The 18,797-nt window shown below is 47.7% G+C and overlaps 9 protein-coding genes and 1 non-coding gene across 10 annotated transcripts; 7 read left to right on the top strand and 3 right to left on the bottom strand.

The window, feature by feature from the left end:
• Positions 1–311: 311 nt before the first annotated feature.
• FPOAC1_005749 (uncharacterized protein) lies at positions 312–2,054 on the bottom strand (the record flags this gene model as incomplete). The annotated part of the gene is made up of 3 exons (XM_044850264.1): positions 312–700; positions 747–1,727; positions 1,787–2,054. 3 exons carry the CDS (start codon positions 2,052–2,054, stop codon positions 312–314), a joined length of 1,638 nt encoding a protein of 545 aa, XP_044708974.1.
• Positions 2,055–3,746: 1,692 nt separating this feature from the next.
• FPOAC1_005748 (uncharacterized protein) lies at positions 3,747–4,760 on the top strand (the record flags this gene model as incomplete). Its single annotated transcript, XM_044850263.1, has 1 exon — positions 3,747–4,760. The coding sequence occupies one exon, from the start codon at positions 3,747–3,749 to the stop codon at positions 4,758–4,760; it is 1,014 nt and encodes a 337-aa protein (XP_044708973.1).
• Positions 4,761–6,146: 1,386 nt separating this feature from the next.
• FPOAC1_005747 (uncharacterized protein) lies at positions 6,147–6,878 on the top strand (the record flags this gene model as incomplete). The annotated part of the gene is made up of 1 exon (XM_044850262.1): positions 6,147–6,878. The coding sequence occupies one exon, from the start codon at positions 6,147–6,149 to the stop codon at positions 6,876–6,878; it is 732 nt and encodes a 243-aa protein (XP_044708972.1).
• A 461-nt stretch (positions 6,879–7,339) lies between these two features.
• Positions 7,340–8,599, bottom strand: FPOAC1_005746 (uncharacterized protein; the record flags this gene model as incomplete). The annotated part of the gene is made up of 1 exon (XM_044850261.1): positions 7,340–8,599. One exon carries the CDS (start codon positions 8,597–8,599, stop codon positions 7,340–7,342), a length of 1,260 nt encoding a protein of 419 aa, XP_044708971.1.
• A 671-nt stretch (positions 8,600–9,270) lies between these two features.
• On the top strand, positions 9,271–9,660 carry FPOAC1_005745 (uncharacterized protein; the record flags this gene model as incomplete). The annotated part of the gene is made up of 1 exon (XM_044850260.1): positions 9,271–9,660. The coding sequence occupies one exon, from the start codon at positions 9,271–9,273 to the stop codon at positions 9,658–9,660; it is 390 nt and encodes a 129-aa protein (XP_044708970.1).
• Positions 9,661–10,605: 945 nt separating this feature from the next.
• On the top strand, positions 10,606–12,424 carry FPOAC1_005744 (uncharacterized protein; the record flags this gene model as incomplete). Its single annotated transcript, XM_044850259.1, has 5 exons — positions 10,606–10,800; positions 10,865–11,122; positions 11,181–11,429; positions 11,483–11,789; positions 11,844–12,424. 5 exons carry the CDS (start codon positions 10,606–10,608, stop codon positions 12,422–12,424), a joined length of 1,590 nt encoding a protein of 529 aa, XP_044708969.1.
• A 398-nt stretch (positions 12,425–12,822) lies between these two features.
• On the top strand, positions 12,823–12,918 carry FPOAC1_005743. The gene has a single exon. It is a non-coding gene; the product is annotated as a tRNA-Phe (tRNA).
• Positions 12,919–13,458: 540 nt separating this feature from the next.
• FPOAC1_005742 (uncharacterized protein) lies at positions 13,459–14,202 on the top strand (the record flags this gene model as incomplete). The annotated part of the gene is made up of 1 exon (XM_044850258.1): positions 13,459–14,202. The coding sequence occupies one exon, from the start codon at positions 13,459–13,461 to the stop codon at positions 14,200–14,202; it is 744 nt and encodes a 247-aa protein (XP_044708968.1).
• Positions 14,203–15,030: 828 nt separating this feature from the next.
• FPOAC1_005741 (uncharacterized protein) lies at positions 15,031–16,609 on the top strand (the record flags this gene model as incomplete). The annotated part of the gene is made up of 4 exons (XM_044850257.1): positions 15,031–15,737; positions 15,787–16,141; positions 16,194–16,472; positions 16,529–16,609. 4 exons carry the CDS (start codon positions 15,031–15,033, stop codon positions 16,607–16,609), a joined length of 1,422 nt encoding a protein of 473 aa, XP_044708967.1.
• A 345-nt stretch (positions 16,610–16,954) lies between these two features.
• FPOAC1_005740 (uncharacterized protein) lies at positions 16,955–18,566 on the bottom strand (the record flags this gene model as incomplete). Its single annotated transcript, XM_044850256.1, has 4 exons — positions 16,955–17,963; positions 18,019–18,167; positions 18,221–18,354; positions 18,401–18,566. 4 exons carry the CDS (start codon positions 18,564–18,566, stop codon positions 16,955–16,957), a joined length of 1,458 nt encoding a protein of 485 aa, XP_044708966.1.
• Between the last annotated feature and the right edge of the window lie 231 nt (positions 18,567–18,797).

Here is an 18,797-nt window from a genome sequence, read left to right as displayed (position 1 = left end):
TGATTTAAAACTCGTTTTCATTGTATGTTGAGCTTGATGCTTGAGTATGAAGAAGATGTATTTGCTGAGTGTAATGAACCGAATATGATGTACCTGGCTTGACGCGTCGCGTGTATAATCAGTCGCGTCGCGCTTGTGTAATGAATGTACTGGATGGAGGATTATCTTGGAAACTGTCACTTTCAGATCTGGAGTCCAAATGGTTGTGTAATCGGTGATTGGAAACATTGTTCGCATATACCCACATTCCGTCGCCATCTATGTCTTCTAACTGCAGTATCTAGTCTTGTCATACTTTCATTGCCCACAAACTAAGCGTTTCCTGTGATGATGGCCGCCGCCTGCTCCGAAAGCGCGTAAAGAGGCGCTTGAATGTGTGCACTGATCTGCACAGGAATGACTGACGCGTCAACAACTCGAAGGCCTTCAACCCCTTTAACGCGAAACTCTGTGTCAACTACCTTGCCCATAGAGCAAGTCCCGGTTGGATGCCATGATGTCCCGCTGGTCATTGCCAGTCTCTTGTCAAGTTTTTCGTTGTTGTCATCCAGACCAAGAGGCTCAACAGGAAGACCTTCAGGTACTGATTCGCCAACGATGTTCGCGCTGAATTTGGATTCGAGCATGAATCTTGTTAACTGGCGCAGTCCTTCACGAAAGACGTGCCTGTCCACCTCAGTGGCTAAGTAGTTGAGATTGACTATCAAGCATTAGCAAGTTGAATTGATGCAGGGCATTTCTCCCACCCTTAGGATGATCATCAGGATTTCCTGACTTCAATGTCACAGAGCCTCTGGAGGTTGGTAGGAGGGTCACCAATGCGCTGGTGATGTGCTCTGCATCGACAGGAACCCCAGGGAAAGGCACTTTCGCGAACATGACGATATTCTCTAGGAATGTTCTTTTCCTGGCAAGAAGACAATGCTTGGATGCTTCAGGCTGAACACCCTCATCTATCGCAATCGCCTTAGCAAGTCCATCACTTGCAACACTAGTATTGACGATCCAATCCAAGGGCACTCCTTGCGCATATTGGGGTTCTTGAAAGAGAGGATTCGCCGACCCCAGTGTGTATCCTGCAGAAGGATCGCGTAACCGCCAGTGCTGGAGGAATATCATATGGTCCGCAAGGTTTTGACCAACTTCTGGCAGGTCGACCAATGGCTCGATCCCAAACTCTTCAAGGTGAGAGCTTGAGCCGATGCCCGAGAGTTGAAGGAGCTGAGGCGAACGGAACGCCCCGGCAGACAGTATAATGTTCTTACCAACGGCAACACTACCATCTGCCAACTCGACACCCGTCGCCTTGAGCTTCCCGTTGAACTCATGTACGAGAACCTTTTGAACCGACGTTTCAAGACGAATCTCAACACCCTCCAAAGAGTATTGCTCTGCGGACCATTCACGCTTGCCATCAGTTCTGGCCTCGCAGATATAGGCACGACCGAGGTTGTCTCCAGTGTTCTGATCGCCGTTGGGAAGTGTAGAAATGCCGAGATCTTCCCAACCAGCAGCAGCCTGTTCAGCGAGAGGGAATATGCGATTTGATACCTTTGCACAGTTGATACGCATTGGTCCATCTTGACCATGCTGGATGGGGTCATTATCGTCGAACCATCGCTCGGATTTTTTGAACCAGGGCAGTTGACCTTTGTAACTATATCGAGCATCGCCTACAACAGATGCCCACTCATCGTAGTCAACTGAAGCACCACGAGTCCATCCACCTAACAATCGTTAGTACTCGATTTTAGCGGTCGGATCTCCTAAGCGTATTCATGTTTACCTGAATTGATTGCTGAACCTCCACCTAAGCCTTTCCCAGCATTGAGGGTGACCCGTCGACCACCAAGACCCGCAACAGGCTCTGACTCGTATTGCCAGTCTAATTCACCACCCAAGTTCAAGATCTGCATGTCTTGCACCTCGGGCCGCCCCCGAGTATCTTTTCCAGCCTCTATGAGAAGAATCGTGGAGTGTTCATCATACTCCCGAATGCGACTTGCGAGAACACAACCCGAAAGGCCACCTCCTACAATGATATAGTCATGCATTGTCTTGGTGATATTAGATGATATATTAACAGAACGATGACGCGCCAAAATAAGTAAAAGAAACAGGAAGCACGAATTGTCACTACCAAAGCTGCTCAAATACATAGAATATGGCTAGGGCAATGCACGTGGTCGAGGAATGAATGATAAAGCTGACGTGAGATTAAATATGAGACGAACCAGCTAATCCACAACTGTGCCGTAAATTATCTAGATGCATACTGGAAAGAGCGCTTGGATATTATTAAGGCTAAATCAAGAGTCGATTCTCGATAGCCACAATAAAGGGAGCCAATTCTGTTCCCGGCTCAACTGGACGCATTGTTCTAACAACATGGACCATCGAGACATAGTTTGAGTACCATTTATCCTTATATCAGCCTGTTGAGCGAACTGCATCAGGAGTAGCCTGATTGGCTGGCTCGGTGCTGTTCTGTTCAAAAAGTCCGAGTTTTAGCGCCCAACGGCATGTATGTGAATGAACAGGTGCAGCTTGGCGTCCACAGACAGCAGTCTCATATAATGAATGACCTGACATACTCAGACACAGTTCAGCCAGAGGTACCAGTGGATGTGCTGGCGTTTCCTCACCAGCGATTCTGCTTGTGTTGCGGCGAATCGTGTTAGATGGCGTGTTTCAGTAGACATATATATCTGTCCAATCTGGTGCACAATTTGAACCTGCCGGTTTATATCTGGACCTGGCTACAGTCTGATGTATGTAATAGACTAGCTATTTCATCTGCGAAGATCAGAATAATTCTTATTTGTGACTCTGACAACACTTTTTACGGAGCATTACAGACGGATCAAGTTCCGCTCCGACATAGTCAAACGGTATACAGAGATACATCCCCTGCAGATGATAATGCAAGATTAATCATCGGCTGATCGGTCTTTTCCAAAAAGCCGAAATCAGAAAACTCGGTAGTCGGGCGGCTCTTTGTGGATATATCTATCAACATTTCGGAAGTCGCTCTTTTCGCGACAAAGAGTTATGACTGCTGACTCGAGTGCCGCGCGCTAGGTAGAGTAACAGTGGATTTCATCTGCCGATCATTACACAAAGCAAGAGTACCTGCATAATTGTACAACATAACAATGTCATGCAACTCCACCGTTTCCTCTCTTCTCACGGGACCCTATTCTAACAAGTTTCGGCGAACGGGCAACATAGCCTCCGATCGATGATCTAACCGAGTGATCTATTGTCCTTCTGGAGCGATTCTACTGGCAGTAAACTCAGCCAAGATACGAAAATGCTTAAGCGAGTGCAACATGCTGCTGCAGACATCCTCAAAACACAGCACATGTCACATTAAACCGGACAATTCTGATGTCCGTTAGAGGCACACATGCATGAGTGGCACTAATATCAGTCGTATTACCTTGTAACTCACAGTCTTAATGCCCACATTACTGCTTAGCGATGGGCCGGGGCGATGGTCCGGACAATGAAAGTGACCGACTGCCGAAGCACTGAACTCCATTGTTCCAGGGCCAAGAAACTACCTACGTAGGCGCATGTGTTGTCTAATGTTAATAAATAAGAAGACAAGATCAGAGCCAGAATCGCTATAAATATTCTTCGTTGTTCGTTCATACCTGTATCTCGAAGGTCAGAATAAAAGGCGACTCTCATCAAATCATTCTCCCTTATAAACAAAACAAAGTTCTCAAATCTCTTTCACAATGGCTCAAGGTGCTCAAACTCGTCAACGTGGTCGCTATTGGCTATTGACAAGTCCTCGTACTGCCTCCAACCTTCTGGTTAAAATGCTCAACCTTGACGAGCAAGGCGTTCGCCCTTCTCACAATGGAGGATATTTCTATCTGCCCACAGTTGAAAAGCATTTTCTTCTTGAGCGAAAACCTATGGACACCTGGACGGAGGAAGAGAAGGCCTCTGTGGATGGCATTATCCAACAGTCATCGCAGAGGTTTCTGGAGTATATTGCTGCTGCTGAGCAAGAAGGCCAGAAGATCTTCGTCAAAGAACACTCGATCATGCTGAACCATCCACGTGTCGAAAACCACTACCTCCATGGTTCCAAAGAGGATTGTGATATCACCGGAGCAACTCCCATATCTATCAAGGGAATTCCAGAGCCGACCCGATCGCGGCTCAACCTCACCCTATTCCCGGATGAGTTTCTTAAGACTTGGAAGCCAACATTTCTTATTCGCCATCCCGCCCTTATGATATCCTCTTTGTATCGCACATGCCAAGGTCCGATGGATTTCAACGGTATTCATCGCCCCAAGCAAGAGCCGTGTACCGCGGAGCTAAGCATGCGATGGCATCGAACTTTATACCAGTTCTTCGCTGAGCACTTTGCCAACGAAAGCGTCTGGCCAATCGTTCTCGATGCCGATGATATAATGACGAGCCCTCAGCTGGTGTCAAAGTACGCGAAACTGGCAGGCCTTGATGATAGCAAGGTCATCCGATCCTGGGACAAGGCCGGAGATCAAGAGGTGAATAAAATGAGCACAGTTGAGCAGAGGATGCTCAGCTCCATCAACGCCAGCACCACGATCGACAACAGCAAAATTGCGGGAAATGTCGATATCGATAAGGAGGTTGCCAAGTGGACAAAGGAGTTTGGAGAGGGAGAGGCGAAAAAGCTTGAGAAATGGGTACGAGATGTTATGCCAGATTACGAATTCATGCACTCCAAGAGAATGCGACCAGGTCAGGAATGATGTATATAATGATAAGATGCTAGATAGTCAACAAGAACTGCTGCTTCAATGCCATCTTAATTGCCGCACCTGATCCCGTGACACTTGACAACGCCCTGCCCTGAGCATACTGAATCGTGGTAGTGTAGCGTACCAAAAACACATACGCCGTCGGACTGTTGTAGCACTGAGACTCTTTGAAAGGTAGTTGAAGTGTGTTAAGTGACAACAGGCAGTATTTTGGACCTTTCCAAGCTCAAGAACAAGACATAGTGGCACAGACTCAAGGCCCTCAATGAGACTGTAATAAAAAACATGCAGACACGTCCAAAGTACTGTACGTAAGCATGCTAGGCAGATCTATACTGATCTAGGATATTTCGCTTGGGTAAGTCTGTAAGACAGGTTCGAGACAGATGGGGTTATTTGGCCCAAACTATTTTCGGAACTAACACGAACGCGAGGACGGAATTGGCAATGCCACGAAGCCCGGCCTGGTCCAGACACTGTCTGGGTATTTCAAATATTCGACATTACCGGCTCTGGCCCGGAAAGTGCACAGCCTGGACCTTTCGTGGCGTCACTTGTGTAATTGTTTATCCGTCCGTGGAGAGGGTCGTCAGGGACACTTTGTCATAGGTTCCGAAAAGAAACGAAGTGATCAAATCATGACATACAACTGTTTAATAGTGGAGGCGAAAATTAAAGTCGACAAAGTTGAACGCTGAACGGTTCGGGGATCTGATAGACGTTGATGATGTAGTTGAGCGCATATCCTTTGTGCATCGCCACAAGATCTCGCTGGACATTGTCGATGACATTGTAAAAAGTATCATCGAGACCTAATTTGGCGTCCTGCTGTGGAATGAGGGGTCCAGAAGATCTAGGCTCCAGTCTTTTAATGTTTGCAAACACGAAGCCGGAAAGAGAAAGGTCGTGGTTGTCCCTGGAAAAAGAGCGGCCGTGGAATTCACATCAGAGTTTAATCGCGTATACCCACCATTTATTCAGGAACGGATCGAAGCCTTAGTTCGTCCGAGAAACCTTATCTTTACAGCATCGGTGCCCTGACAGACTCGGCATGGCTTGTCAATGACTCTTGAGCAAGTGGCGTTGGCTTCCGACGGGAATGCAGGTGTCAATAAGCCACAAACCATGCCCTGAATCTGAACGGGGAAGCTCGACGCTACGTCAAGCATCGTCAAAGTCTGGACCTACAGGCAAAAACTCTAGATAGATGGTGGTAATTGAAGTTGGCTATGCTGTCTATATAAGCGTCTCTGATTCCCTGTCATGATTCCATCCCAATCACTTCAATACCCTCAAGCATACAAATCGTGCCTCATCATCAAAAATTCACCATTAAATCTGTCTTATATACCTATCTGACCATACCAAATCAACAACATGAAGGTCTCTGTCCAATTTGTCACCGTCGCCCTTGCGGCTTCTGCTGCAGCTCACCCTCAGAATGGTAGAAAGGGACCGCCCAGCAGCACCACATCTGGCAGTGCTACTTCAAGCACTGCAGTTCCTTCCAAGGGTTCCATGTATAACCTACCCTTCATGCCTACATGGTTCTTCCGAGACTCTTCGCAGAACAAGTGTATCGGCGCCTACAACGCCTGCTTGATCGCCAAATCAAGCGACCAATCGTCCTGCGCCTCCGACTACGCATCATGTATCAAGACCGCTGCCTCCTCTGGTGCCCCCTCTGGTGTCTCTGCAACCTCTACCAAGCCACCTCCTTCTGCAACTGGAAGCACGACCGCCTCGCGCACCACAGGTCGACCCCAGCTACCTACAAGTCTCCGACAATGGTGGGGTCAAGAGCAGGGTCGTCGACGTTGCCGATACGAGCACTACACTTGTATTCGAGACAAGTCCAGCGACAAGGCTGACTGTGATGACAAGAGGGCCTCTTGCTTTGCATCAATCAAGACTGTCACTGCAACTACTGGTCCCACTAGTATCCCGACCAGGTCAGCAGCTACTGCTACTACTACTACTGGTACAAGCTCTGCCGCTGTCACTTCTTCAACCACCGTTGTTGACGCTGGCGCTGCACCTACCGCCACTGATGCTCCTCTCAATGCCGATGATCCTTCTTTTGACGATGACAGCGACGACTCAACATAAAAGTGGACGAATTTAAACTGCAATACCTGCAAGATTTCCTTATTTTTCTTATAGTTCCACCTTGTTCAGGCCTTGGTCTCTTCGACCCTTTACATTCTCTTAATCGTAACTAAATTTAGCTTATCTTGAGTCGTTATAGACATAGATATTGTTGTTATTACAAACAAAAGATAGTGCTTGGACTAAAAATACAAGAAATTGTTAACAGTATTCTGCCATCTATGCGCAAACTCGTGAACACATTACATGTACGCAAATCTAATACCACTACAGTACGGGTGTCAAACACATTTTCTTTCCCACAAATATCTCTAGCGATGTGTGCAAAATACACAGCAAGACAATAATCAGAGCTCCCTCTGTTGAGTTGTCAGTATGCAATTGCGACTCGTGAGTTCCTGGCAAAATAAATCGTTCATATCAATTAGAAACCGGATCAAGATGTACCAACTCCAAAGCTCTTAATTATCCCACTCATACTCTGGAATGGGAAACTCCTTTGCATCCCCAAATCCAGCAGCGATAAACCGCTGAACAAACCCAATGAGACCGGAGCGTGCGATCAGCCAAAATATGTTATTCCGCAGCCAAATACCCCAAGCTGTCTGCGGTGCCACGATGGTTGGTACCATTGGTGGGATTAGCTGCATTTTGTTGATCAAAGGCCTCATCTGCTGTTCATAGCTTTGAAGACCCGATTCAATATCTTTACCGTGTTTCTTCAGTTCGCCCGCCAGGATGTAAGCGCCTGCGAGAGCGAGACTTGTTCCAGAGCCTGTGAGACCAGATGCGTAGCCTGCGTCACCCACTAAAACAAATCGACCGCGGTGTAAATCAGGCATCTTGACTTGCACTGTTTCGCTCGCGTAAAAGTCTGTCGCTTCCATCATTTCCTGAATGGCTTGATTTGTTTTCCATTTGACACCTTGGTAGTGCTGAGCGATGTATTTTTTAGTGGTAATCTCTCCCTGTGCTAGTGCTTCCCGAAAGGATTCTGAGTCTTTGGGGCTCTGGTTCATGCACATGAACAAAACACGACTAAACCCTGCGGGATCGGAGCCAATACTTATGTTACGCCCACCAACAGCGCTGTATCCTTGCCCGACCTTGCTTCCCTTGAGAAGGTCTTGACATGTTGAAAAATAGGCGGCCCAGCAGTTGGTTGTGACGATGGGGTCCCGAACATGACCGCCAAAGCCTAAAACCCGAGTTCTAGAGGTCGCTCCATCACAAGCAACAACCAAGTCATATTTCGAGGTTGCTGTGCCATTCGAAAATGTGACAGTAACGGGACCATCGACTTTCTCACTTTGGCTCATGGATGCGATCTGCTCGTTGAAGATATAGTCGACATTGTTGTTATCGCTGGTGACATCAAAGAGAATCTTTGACAGATCACCACGCAATATCTCGTACTCGGAGACGAGAGATTGTTGGTCCGGGTTCCCTGTTGGCCTGATGACCCCGTAAGGCTGGCCATCTTCATTGACAAAGCTGATGCCTTCTTCCTGAGTAGATTTTGATCTGATGGCAGCCTCTAGTCCAGGCATTCTGCGCATGACTGAAACGCCGGCAGTGCGAATGTCGACAGCTTGGCCGCCTGTACGTAAGGCTGGGAAGCGTTCTATAACAGTGACTTTGGCGCCTGCTTTAGCGAGCCAGTAGGCCGTCGCTGGGCCCGCTATAGAAGCACCCGATACAAGGACTTTTAGGCCTGACATTTTGTTCTTGGTGAGTGATGAGATGAGTTGACAGTTTGGCTCGATGGTGCATGTGCCAAGACTGATACTCTTTTGGATAATTGTTGCATCTTATTAGTTACGAGAACATCAGGTTTGAGCCTATTCCGGACACTGGAAAAGAGAAAGCGGACAACGGACTATGGGAATAGTCCATTCTTGGAACAGGTACCTATCTAAATAACTGGCGGGCTGTCAGGCTAGCGCTACCACCACTGTAAGTTACTGCTATAGGGCTCATGTTGGTAGGGAGGTTGCCTGGTTAGGTGCCCGGCTTTGAGGTTGGCAGAATCACTGCGTCATCGAGCTGGGTATTCGGCACCAAAATCACGATAGATAAATAGAAGAATTAATAGAAGGATGCTTACTTGCATGAAAGAGACACCTTGTATCAGGTATAGCTTCATATGCGACACGTTATTGGTGAGCAGCTTGCTTGATCTGGGCAATTAATTGTCCGTTCGGTCTATAGAACTGTCCGAGAATCGGTCATTTCAGTAAACACAAGCCGTCCAGCTTCAGAGTCGTCAGATCTAAATAAGAAACAGATATAAAGAAGGTTATAGTAGCATACCAAGCATCTGCGCAATTTAAACCTGTCATTTCTAAAAGATCAATTGATTCAAAAACTACAATCACCATCAGTATACAAAATGGCCACAATCACAGCGCCGACACATTCTGACACCAAATTGGCGAATACAACCACATCCATGTCCACAGGCTCCTCCAACGACTGCGCTGTACATGGACTTTCTGAAACCCCTCATCTTGATCGCCTTCTCCAATCTCGTCCCCAATCTGAACTGCAAGGCCTCGCTGACGCAGTTGAGAGCCTGAGGCAAGGCGATCGATGCGCCAAATGCGCCATCCAAGCCGCCGTATCCATCATCACAGGATTCTTGGGGGAAATCTACACGGCGAAAAAGAGTGGTAAACTTTCCAAGGAAGAGAAGAAAGCGCTCAAATCGGAAGTCAAGGGTTTGGCAAAGGGAATGAAGGAGGGGATCAAGAGTCAGAAGAAGGAGTTTGAGAGCCGATAAAAGCCACTTATTCTATTACTGTATCTACCGTCTGCGTAATTAATCATTTGGACCAAGTTTTGACGGTTTGTTCTATCTAGTCAGCAACCACCAGTAGTGACATACTTTCTCGTGCTGATCTGGAGAGAAGCCCGAAGCGGCCCAACCAACTGTGATGGAGTCTGGAGATAAAGAATTTTACCTCAATCCACCCCGCACGGTTCTCCAATCTTTCCCGGTTTCCCCCATGGGGTTCGGGTCCTTTATTCTTCAGGGACAAGCTCCAACAGCATTCAAGGAAACAGCCTGGCATTTGTATCAGAAAAGGCCAATCCGCATAAAAATTCCCTCGCCGAGTGTTACGTTGCTTCAGTTTATGGAGAGATACCCCAATGCCCATGGGGAGAGTGGATTTCTCCAACACCCTTTCCCCAACATCGTCATCACCGACTGGCTCACTCCGCACGGGGGCTAGTTGTGAAAAGGCATGGCTCCTCCGTCTATTCGGCCCGTCGTAGATTCTCCATCAACCCGCTGAGGAACAAGACGATCTCATCCCCAAATTTCCAATGAAACACTTTGCTTGGTTGACCGAGGCCTTGTCAACCCCGTATCGCTGAACCCGCACTAGCTTGGGCGGGCATAAGTCCGGTTTGGAATAAGCTGGGTATGGGAGTTGCCCTTGTGCCGTCTTTGCCGTTGTCGATTTGCGCACCTATCACAGCTGAAAGAAGAGTTGGAAAGCGTTGTCTAGTCTAGTGTATTGCAAGATCCACGACTCCACGGCTTAACTAGACCTTGATACTGGCTAGAGATTCGCCTAGATGTTAGAGAACCTGGGTCAGAATGCGGAGGGGACCATTTATAATAAATAACCTTAACATTCCCCAGGAAATGCTTGACTTATTTACTATCATCTTGATACCGAATTGACAAGCGTGAATTGCGAGTCATATTTCCTGCAAGATGTCTTCCCCGGTTCTCAAGTCAAAAGAAGAGCTCGGCCAGGCCAATGTCGACCATGCTGAGGTCCTGGCCAACCCTGAACTCATGAACGATGCCTTCGACGCCGAACAGCGTGAGCATGAACAAGGTGCCTGGGCAGCCGCAAAGAGTCATCCTTGGGCATGCTTCTGGGCATTCGTCATGTGCTTTACTATCGTGAGTTGTATTTGATGAAACAAGTGTTTATGTCCAAAGGTGCTAACATGTCTTGTTTGTGCAGGTCATGGAATCGTTCGACATGTTCTTGAACGGAAACTTCGTAGCCCTTCCCGCATTCCAGAAACACTACGGCGTTCATGTCGAGGGACATGGCTGGACTATCCCTACAAGATGGCAGAGTGCACTCTTCCAAGCCGGCCAGTGTGGTGCTTTTGTTGGTGTCTTTGTTGCTGGACCCATCACCAACCGCTTCGGTTATCGATGGACGACGATGTTTGCATTGATGCTCATGAATGCTACTATCTTCATCTCCTTCTTTGTAAGCCTCAGAACTATCCTGAATGAATACCTGATTGTCTGACCAATTCTTCCTACAGGCCGATTCGCTAGAACTACTCGTGGTGGGACAAGCCCTAGAAGGTGTGCCATGGGGCTTCTTCATTGCCAACTCCCCTGCATACGCCAGTGAGATCGTACCTCTTGCTCTTCGAGGTGCTTGTACTGCTACACTGCAGATGAGTTGGTCTATTGGATCCATCATCGTTGCAGGTGCCACATACGCCTATAATAAGCGCGATGACCAGTGGGCCTGGCGTGTCCCCCTTGCTTTGCAATGGTTGTTTCCTGTAAGCACAATCTGGGTTCAAGTCCACAGTGAGCATGACTGACATTTAACCAGACCCCTCTCTTGATCCTCGTCTTCCTAGCACCTGAATCGCCCTGGTGGCTCATCCGAAAGGGCCGCAAAGATGAAGCTCTGCGATCTATCGAGCGTCTCGGCAGCAAGGATAAGGAGTCTTCTCACCAGAAGCTTGCCATGATAGAGAGGACTGTTGAGATCGAGGAGAAGCTGGGTGCAAGCCCTTCCCTTCTTGATCTTGTCAAGGGTACTGACTTGCGACGAACAATCATCACCTGTCTAATCTATGCCTCTCAAAACTTTGCCGGTAACTTGATTGCCAATCAAGCAACCTTCTTCTTCGAACGTAAGTCACAACTACTCCTAATGAGAAGATTCATTAAGCTGATCTATCACGCAGAGGCTGGAGTATCATCTGAGCGTGCCTTTCAACTTAACTTGATCAACTCATGCCTCCAATTCGTTGCCAACATAATATCTCTGCCTGTCGCAGGATTCTTCGGCCGTCGTACAATCTACCTCTGGGGTACAATCACCAATGTTACCTTCCTCTTCCTCCTTGGTGTCGTCGCCTCCATTCACCAAAACAGCGCCACCAACTACGCCCAAGCTGTGCTCGGTATATTGATCTCCTTCGTTTATGCTGGAAGTCTTGGACCTATCTCTTATACCATCATCGCTGAGACATCCTCGGTTCGCCTCCGCGCCCTAAGCACCGGTGTCGGTCGTGCCGCTTATTACATTGCCGAGATCCCCATGATCTACCTGGCTTCTCAATTGCTGAACCCTACCGGATGGAACCTTGCTGGCAAGTGTGGATATGTCTGGGGTGGTACTGCAGTTGTCTGCTTTGTTTCGGCTTACTTCTTCCTTCCTGAGCTGAAGGATAGATCCTACCGTGAGACGGATATCTTGTTCAAGCGCAAGGTTCCTGCGCGCAAGTTCAAGTCGACTGTCATCGATGTCAGAGACAACGAATAAGCTCAACGATACGGTTGAGACTTTGCGTTACTATGTAGTGTGCTACTCAACTCTTTACCCGCTGTGAATGAAGATTTTGTGGGTTTGTGTACTATAGAGTTAAAGCGATAATGTTATAGATTGTTCAACTTTTCTTCATAATTGTGTTGTTTCATAGGTTTTTTCAACGTGATTTGGCTATGGAGACCTATCAGCCCGATCTCCCGTATAGCTATGAGCACATCAATGCACTAAAAGTGCTAGAAACAACCACCACCGCCACACGAGGGACACAATTGATACTACTCACCCTCCATGTCCGTAGGTGACAGGTAACCATAGTTGGCCAGGAACCTAAGCGTTTCCATAGTGAGGAGCCATAGACCACTCTCACGACAGAAATGATACATTCGCAAGTCGCGGGTTTAGCTCAGTTGGGAGAGCGTCAGACTGAAGTCAAACTTCAATCATCTACCGATATCTGAAGGTCGTGTGTTCGATCCACACAAACCGCAATTGTAAGAGTCCAAGCAGGATTCAAGTTCTCTTTTTGCTTCTCTAAGCAAATAGGAGCACGCCAAAAAGGGAGGAGGATAAACAATTGGTAAGGCAGACTGGGGGGGACTGTTGAGTTGTCTTCATTCAGCCTCACCAACGCTAGTAAATAAGCAGAAAGAGCATGGGCGGCGTGACTCAGAGGCGATGCTCTGTCTGTTTCTTTTTATACATCTAGTATCAAGATACTCGATGTTGTTAAATTTACCCCGTATAAGAAAATAATGGTCGTACTTGTCTACTGTATTTTTAAATTTTATAAATTGTGTGTTAGTGGCTGCAAACTGACTGAACCTTGTAGACACAACACAATCCTCCGAGAGGCAGATCAAGGTTACGTCCAGAAAAGCAGCCAGTAATAAAGTCTTACCAATGAAATTCGTATACCGTGACTCATAAAGTGGCTAACCAGCTATTGGTTTTATATCTGCCCCCTCCTTAACTCGAAATCTTACAACAGTGATCTTCCCTTCCCACACATCATCATTCACTATTCCAAGATGTCTGATCCATCACCGTGCGCGGTCCTGACACTGCCAGTCGACATCCCCCGCATCACCTACACAAGCGAAGGGTTAGATCTCGATTACTTCGGCCCTGTTGATGGTTCAATTAGCGTCGAGGGAGCTAAGTTCGTTGCCCGTCTTACAGATGGGGTAGAGGATGAAGTGGCACGCACTATCAAGCAATTCATAACCACCACGCAAAACGACTGTGTAGGCAGCGCAGAAGAGAAAAGATCATGCTGGTTTACCATCCGCTCGACGAAACCCACTGACGAATTCAATATCCCGAGATGGCACCGGGACGGTCCTATGTACCCATACGACGAGGGACGCGAAGAGGTTGTGCGGAGCAAATATGCCATCACTTTACTCGGGCCTCCTACACTCATGCTGGTGCCGGATGAGGACACATTCGCTATCGAACGGCAAGGGCTGGCACAGCACTATTGGTGGCTGGAAAAGGATATCCCTCGTCCCTCACAAGAACAGTGGGATGAAGCAGATTTGGAATTGCGAAAGTGGCTCGAGAATGAATTCAAAGAGACTCCCAAAGTTGACATTGGACACGGCCAAATCGTTCGATTCAGTTGGGGAAGAGACAACAGTCCAATTCATTCAGAGCCAGATATCGTTTGTGACAGGATCTTCATGAGTGTTCTTTATGGCAGCGAACCGGAATTGCGACGGATGTGTGATTGGAGAGAGGCTAAGTACGGGGAGTTTGAGACCGGTGTCTAAAGATTGCCGTGGACATCGGGCATCTTGACGCCATCGTCACGTCGGGTCGGGTTGAGCAATATTGCGTGGATTTATATCAAGGTTCACTCATCTGCTTGTGGAGACAGCTGATTGCAACAAGGTTGATGGACTGAGGTTACCAAAGGCAAGTTACGAGGCGGTATCTCAATGGATCTCGGAGGTTCTTATGAAGAGAGCATGGTTACGTTTAGAAGCCGGAATATGCCCCTTTGTTAGTCGTCGCTCTGGTAATTTGTTCCAACAAGATATCGCAACTGTTTTCGCTCAAAGTCTGCAGCATTTTGTTTTACTGCCTGCGAGTGACGCTCAGGTGTATCGACGTCGTTGAAATAGTGAACGGTCACTCCAAAGTTATGTCCTGAGCTCCAAACGGCAATGATACTCTGCAAGCGGTACAGAATATCAGTGTTGCTGCGTAACTCTGTTCTCAATGCTAGTCTAGATGATTATTCGAGGCGTCAGTGTTGGATCCTTCGAACGACCCCTCAAATCCTGCCATGCATACAGACCAATCCCATGGACAGCTGCTTGAGAATGCCTCTTTGTGGGCTGAGGCTATGGCACGCATAACGACGCTAACCAGCGATAAGCCCTGCAATCTGCGACAATCTAACTACTTTTCGTCAAGATGAATGGGATCCTCCCCACCTTCATTACTGTCCCAGCCATTCATCGCTGTAATGATGCCGAATACCCGTTTCGTAAGGCTGCTGGCTCGCCCAACTGAGTGGGTGAAACCGCACTGATAAGAAGCTTATTTCCCACCTTAAAAATTTGGCCCCTTTATTGGAACAATCCAATATCATCATGTCTAACAACGGAAGCGGTCGCGGATTTCTTTTCTCACGAGGAGGTCGTGGTGGTGGGCGTGGCGGTGGTTTGCTTGGGTCAGCCGTCCGTGGTGTAGCCGGCGGTATTGGGCTTGTCTCAGAAAGCGTTAGTTCTTACAAGGAGAAGAGAAACGCGGAGAAGAATGCGACACCAGCAGAACAGGCACAGCAGCCAGAAAGAAGCAATGCTCCCATCAGTCAATCGCAGCAGAACTCTTACCAATCAACCAACCAACAAGGTGACACGACCGAGAGGCAATGGGAACTTGACGACACCCAAACCGAGCTTCTGTCGAGTCCAGAAGGCGAGTCGTCATCATCACAGCCTGCGCAGAACGACACCGATCTTGCTACCATTTTCATCAGAGAGCATGGCTTGACAAACCCGCCAACTGGACAGCGATTGGAAATGCCTGTCATTCTTGCCCAAAGAAGGCCCAAGAATCGTTCCCGTGGATTCGTTCGCGGATATGCTCCCATCCTCGAGGACGTGGGCATCGATCAAGAAACATGGCTCGATTTCCTCGATAAATTTGACGCAGCTGCAATGGCTTCTCCATGGATCCAAGTGCTCAATTTTGCAGAAATTGGCGGGTTTTTCGTACCATTTGCACCAAGCATTGCTATAAGCGCAGCCGTCTACTTGACCATCGAGATCACTAAAGACATGCATAGTCGACAAAAGTATGTTGTGAATAACCCATATTCTTGCTGGATGCTAACATTTAGAAAGTACAAACAAGTTTCTAGGAAAACTGAACGAGGAATACTTCTATCCCAGAGGCCTCTGCTGCCTCATTATGACCTGGAGAGAGGATACTGGGAGAGCCCATGAGATGATTGATCTGAACAAGACAATCGCCTCTTCAATGGACCCCGAAGACTCTGGAATCACGGACAAATTCAAGAGATCTAGCGGAAAGACTTATGGAGACTTTTCACTGCCCGAGGCTGCACCTCTCATCTTTCCTACCTTGGATGTTCTGGATGATGCTGATACTGAAGAGTCCAAGGGGTTCAAAAAGAGTATGGCCGAGAAGAAGAATTTTGTTGCAGAATATTACGACAAGAGAGCACAGGCCGAGTTTGTGAGTATCAGGCCATCGGAATGATCGACAATTGTACTGATCTCAAATTTAGGCACACAAAAACACGGACAATGCTTTGGCCAACCAGCGAGAGCGACCAGAGTTCAACTCTCGATACGCCGACCCCTCGCATCCTGCCAATAGTGGTTCTATAATTTCACTGCTTACTGGGGGCAATGTGAACCCTAATAGGTCACGATCAAGCCGGGGCGGATTGTCTTCGAGAGGTAGAGGCGGAAGGGGAGGGATTAGTGGAAGACTCACTGGGAAGTCTGGGCCTATATTCCCATACTCGCCTGGTGATGCAATGAAGAAGCTGCTGTTGAGCAAGGTAAGTGTACCCCCGATTCCAACAGCCCATGTACAATTGACTAATGCTTTGACAAGGATGTCTTGTATATGATGGTTGTCAACTTACCCACGGAGCAAGAACTGAATGAGGCCAAGGCTGCACTGGGTCGAGAGTGATGGAGTCAATGCAAGTCCTATTGTCTTTTCACCTTCTTTTGATCCATTAATGTAACATGTCATGATAGTTTATATAGTAAAAGACCATGGGGTAGTGGACGTCCCCCTGATATGAGTTGGTTAAAGGCCTGCCCGATATTCGCGTCTGTTGTGGACCTTGCAGCTGGATACTCATCGAACTGTTTGGCTTGAACATGGCATACAGAGGCATATTTACCCGACGATGTACTGGCCCTGTGAGATGATATGTGAATCGAAGTAGTATTGCATTAAACTATGTCCAAGAAACCTTCAAGCTATATCAAATTCATCCCAATGCTTCACATCCCAACAGTCAAGATGCGTCTATGGCCTAACAGGCTTCAAGTGAGGCTGAGCCAAGTTCGTAAAGAAGCTTGCTCCAAGAACCTTGGAAGGTGTAGTAGGATCCGTTGCGTTACAAAGCTTCGCAAAGTTACCATTCTTCTTAAGCCGGTCCTTGGTAATCTTTGCATACTTTGCCAGAGAGCATGACCTTCCTGGTCCATCTTTGCATGATGGCACCGGGTAGACCCTATCATTGATAAGGATTCGCATGTACTTCTGACCAGGACGTCCCTTCTTGTTGGTGCAGGTGAGACGCTCAAAGGCAATGGTACCTCGCATGGGGGATATTTCTGAGTTGCGCCAGAGACGGTCCTCAGGAATATGGTCAACAGGCAGCCGCTTCTGGTTGTCGTATACACCAGTGGCGACAGCAAGTTCGTTCAGTTGGCCGTCGTTCAAAAAGCTCATAAGGATCTTGGGAAGTTTAAATTTCTTACCCTCAAAGTTGGTACCGATAGCATCGGGTCCAGCAACAAAACGCTGCACCAACGCATCAAGGAAGGGTACCATCATCTTAGAGGCAACATTTGTTGCTGGTCCAACACCGTAGTAATATCTCAGATCTTGCTGGTATTCGTATTGCTCCAGCTCCTTCTGGTTGAAGGTACTGCAAAAGGGTGAAAGTCGACCTGTAATCTGTGACTCGAATCCGCAAATGTAAGGGAAATCATTCCATTGTCCGTCTTCGAGATCTAGATCGCCCTCAATATACTGGGACAATCGCTTCTTGAAGGCGGGTAGCCACTTGGATCGCCACGCATCGGTCTGCTTGCTGCTGTCATCGACAAATGTTGGGCACATGTCCGAGGGAGCAAGAGTATCGCCAAGGTGAGCAGGCATATTTTTACCAGTAACAGAAACCACTGTGCCTAGCGAGGAGTTTGTTCCCAAGAAACCGTGGATGAATAGTTGAGCGGTTTGAATAACTCGCGTATAATTATTGGCCCAGACAACAAATTCTTCACCTTCGCGGTATAGATCAGGATATCTTTGTTTAGTCGAGTTAGCTGACCAATCGTAACACGAAATTGTGAGTCCCATACCTAGTACGAACAGTATATCCCATGTCAAAAAGCTCCTTGTATCCAGTCTTACTGAGCTGGGCAATCTGGATTTCAGGATTGGTCAAAGGGCTCTTCCAATTGTGGAGGAACTCTAGAGGTCCAGTCGCAGTATAGTCGGAGTTTTGGAACTGTCATGATTGTTAGCCAATTTCTAAACCAAGGGGCACTCAGCATCATTCACCTTGCGCTGCATATCAAGCCACCCATTATGAGCACCGGTATCAGGATATCTGGATCCATGACGTGATACGTAGGCAGCTTGGTCGACCTGACAGCCTTCTGGCACATCAGAGGAAATACCGGTAATATCGGCACCTGACCTTGTAAGTAACCAAGACATTCAGCTATGACGGTTCCTTACCTATATGCCACGGTCCATTGCCGCCAAGATGTGATAGAGGGTTCTTCGCGGCCGCTGTGTCCGGAAGAAGGACGGGCTGCACTGGATCAATTGAACTGCCAGATTTGGCATGGCTTGTGTGGCAGTAAGTGCCGAGAACAGCTACAGCGATGACGGGGGCCTTCATTGTGAGAATTGGGTTAGTTAAACTGCTGAGGACTGCCACTCAAATAACCGCTGTGAGGCCTGATGATATAAATACAGTTTATACCCTAGTATGACCGGAAATTGCTTTGCCTTTTCAGTAAATGCCTAGCTCTTTAGACCTCGTTCTTGCTATCATTATCCAACTTGGTTGAGTCTTTAAATGCCGTACCCCGGGCCCATAGCGCTATTGACCAGGGTTTCACTAGCACGT

Source organism: Fusarium poae, chromosome 2, assembly GCF_019609905.1.
Source record: "Fusarium poae strain DAOMC 252244 chromosome 2, whole genome shotgun sequence".
In the NCBI taxonomy this organism is placed as follows: Eukaryota; Fungi; Ascomycota; class Sordariomycetes; order Hypocreales; family Nectriaceae; genus Fusarium; species Fusarium poae.
Note: the sequence above shows the minus strand (reverse complement) of the source record. Positions and strands in the feature narration are given on the sequence as shown.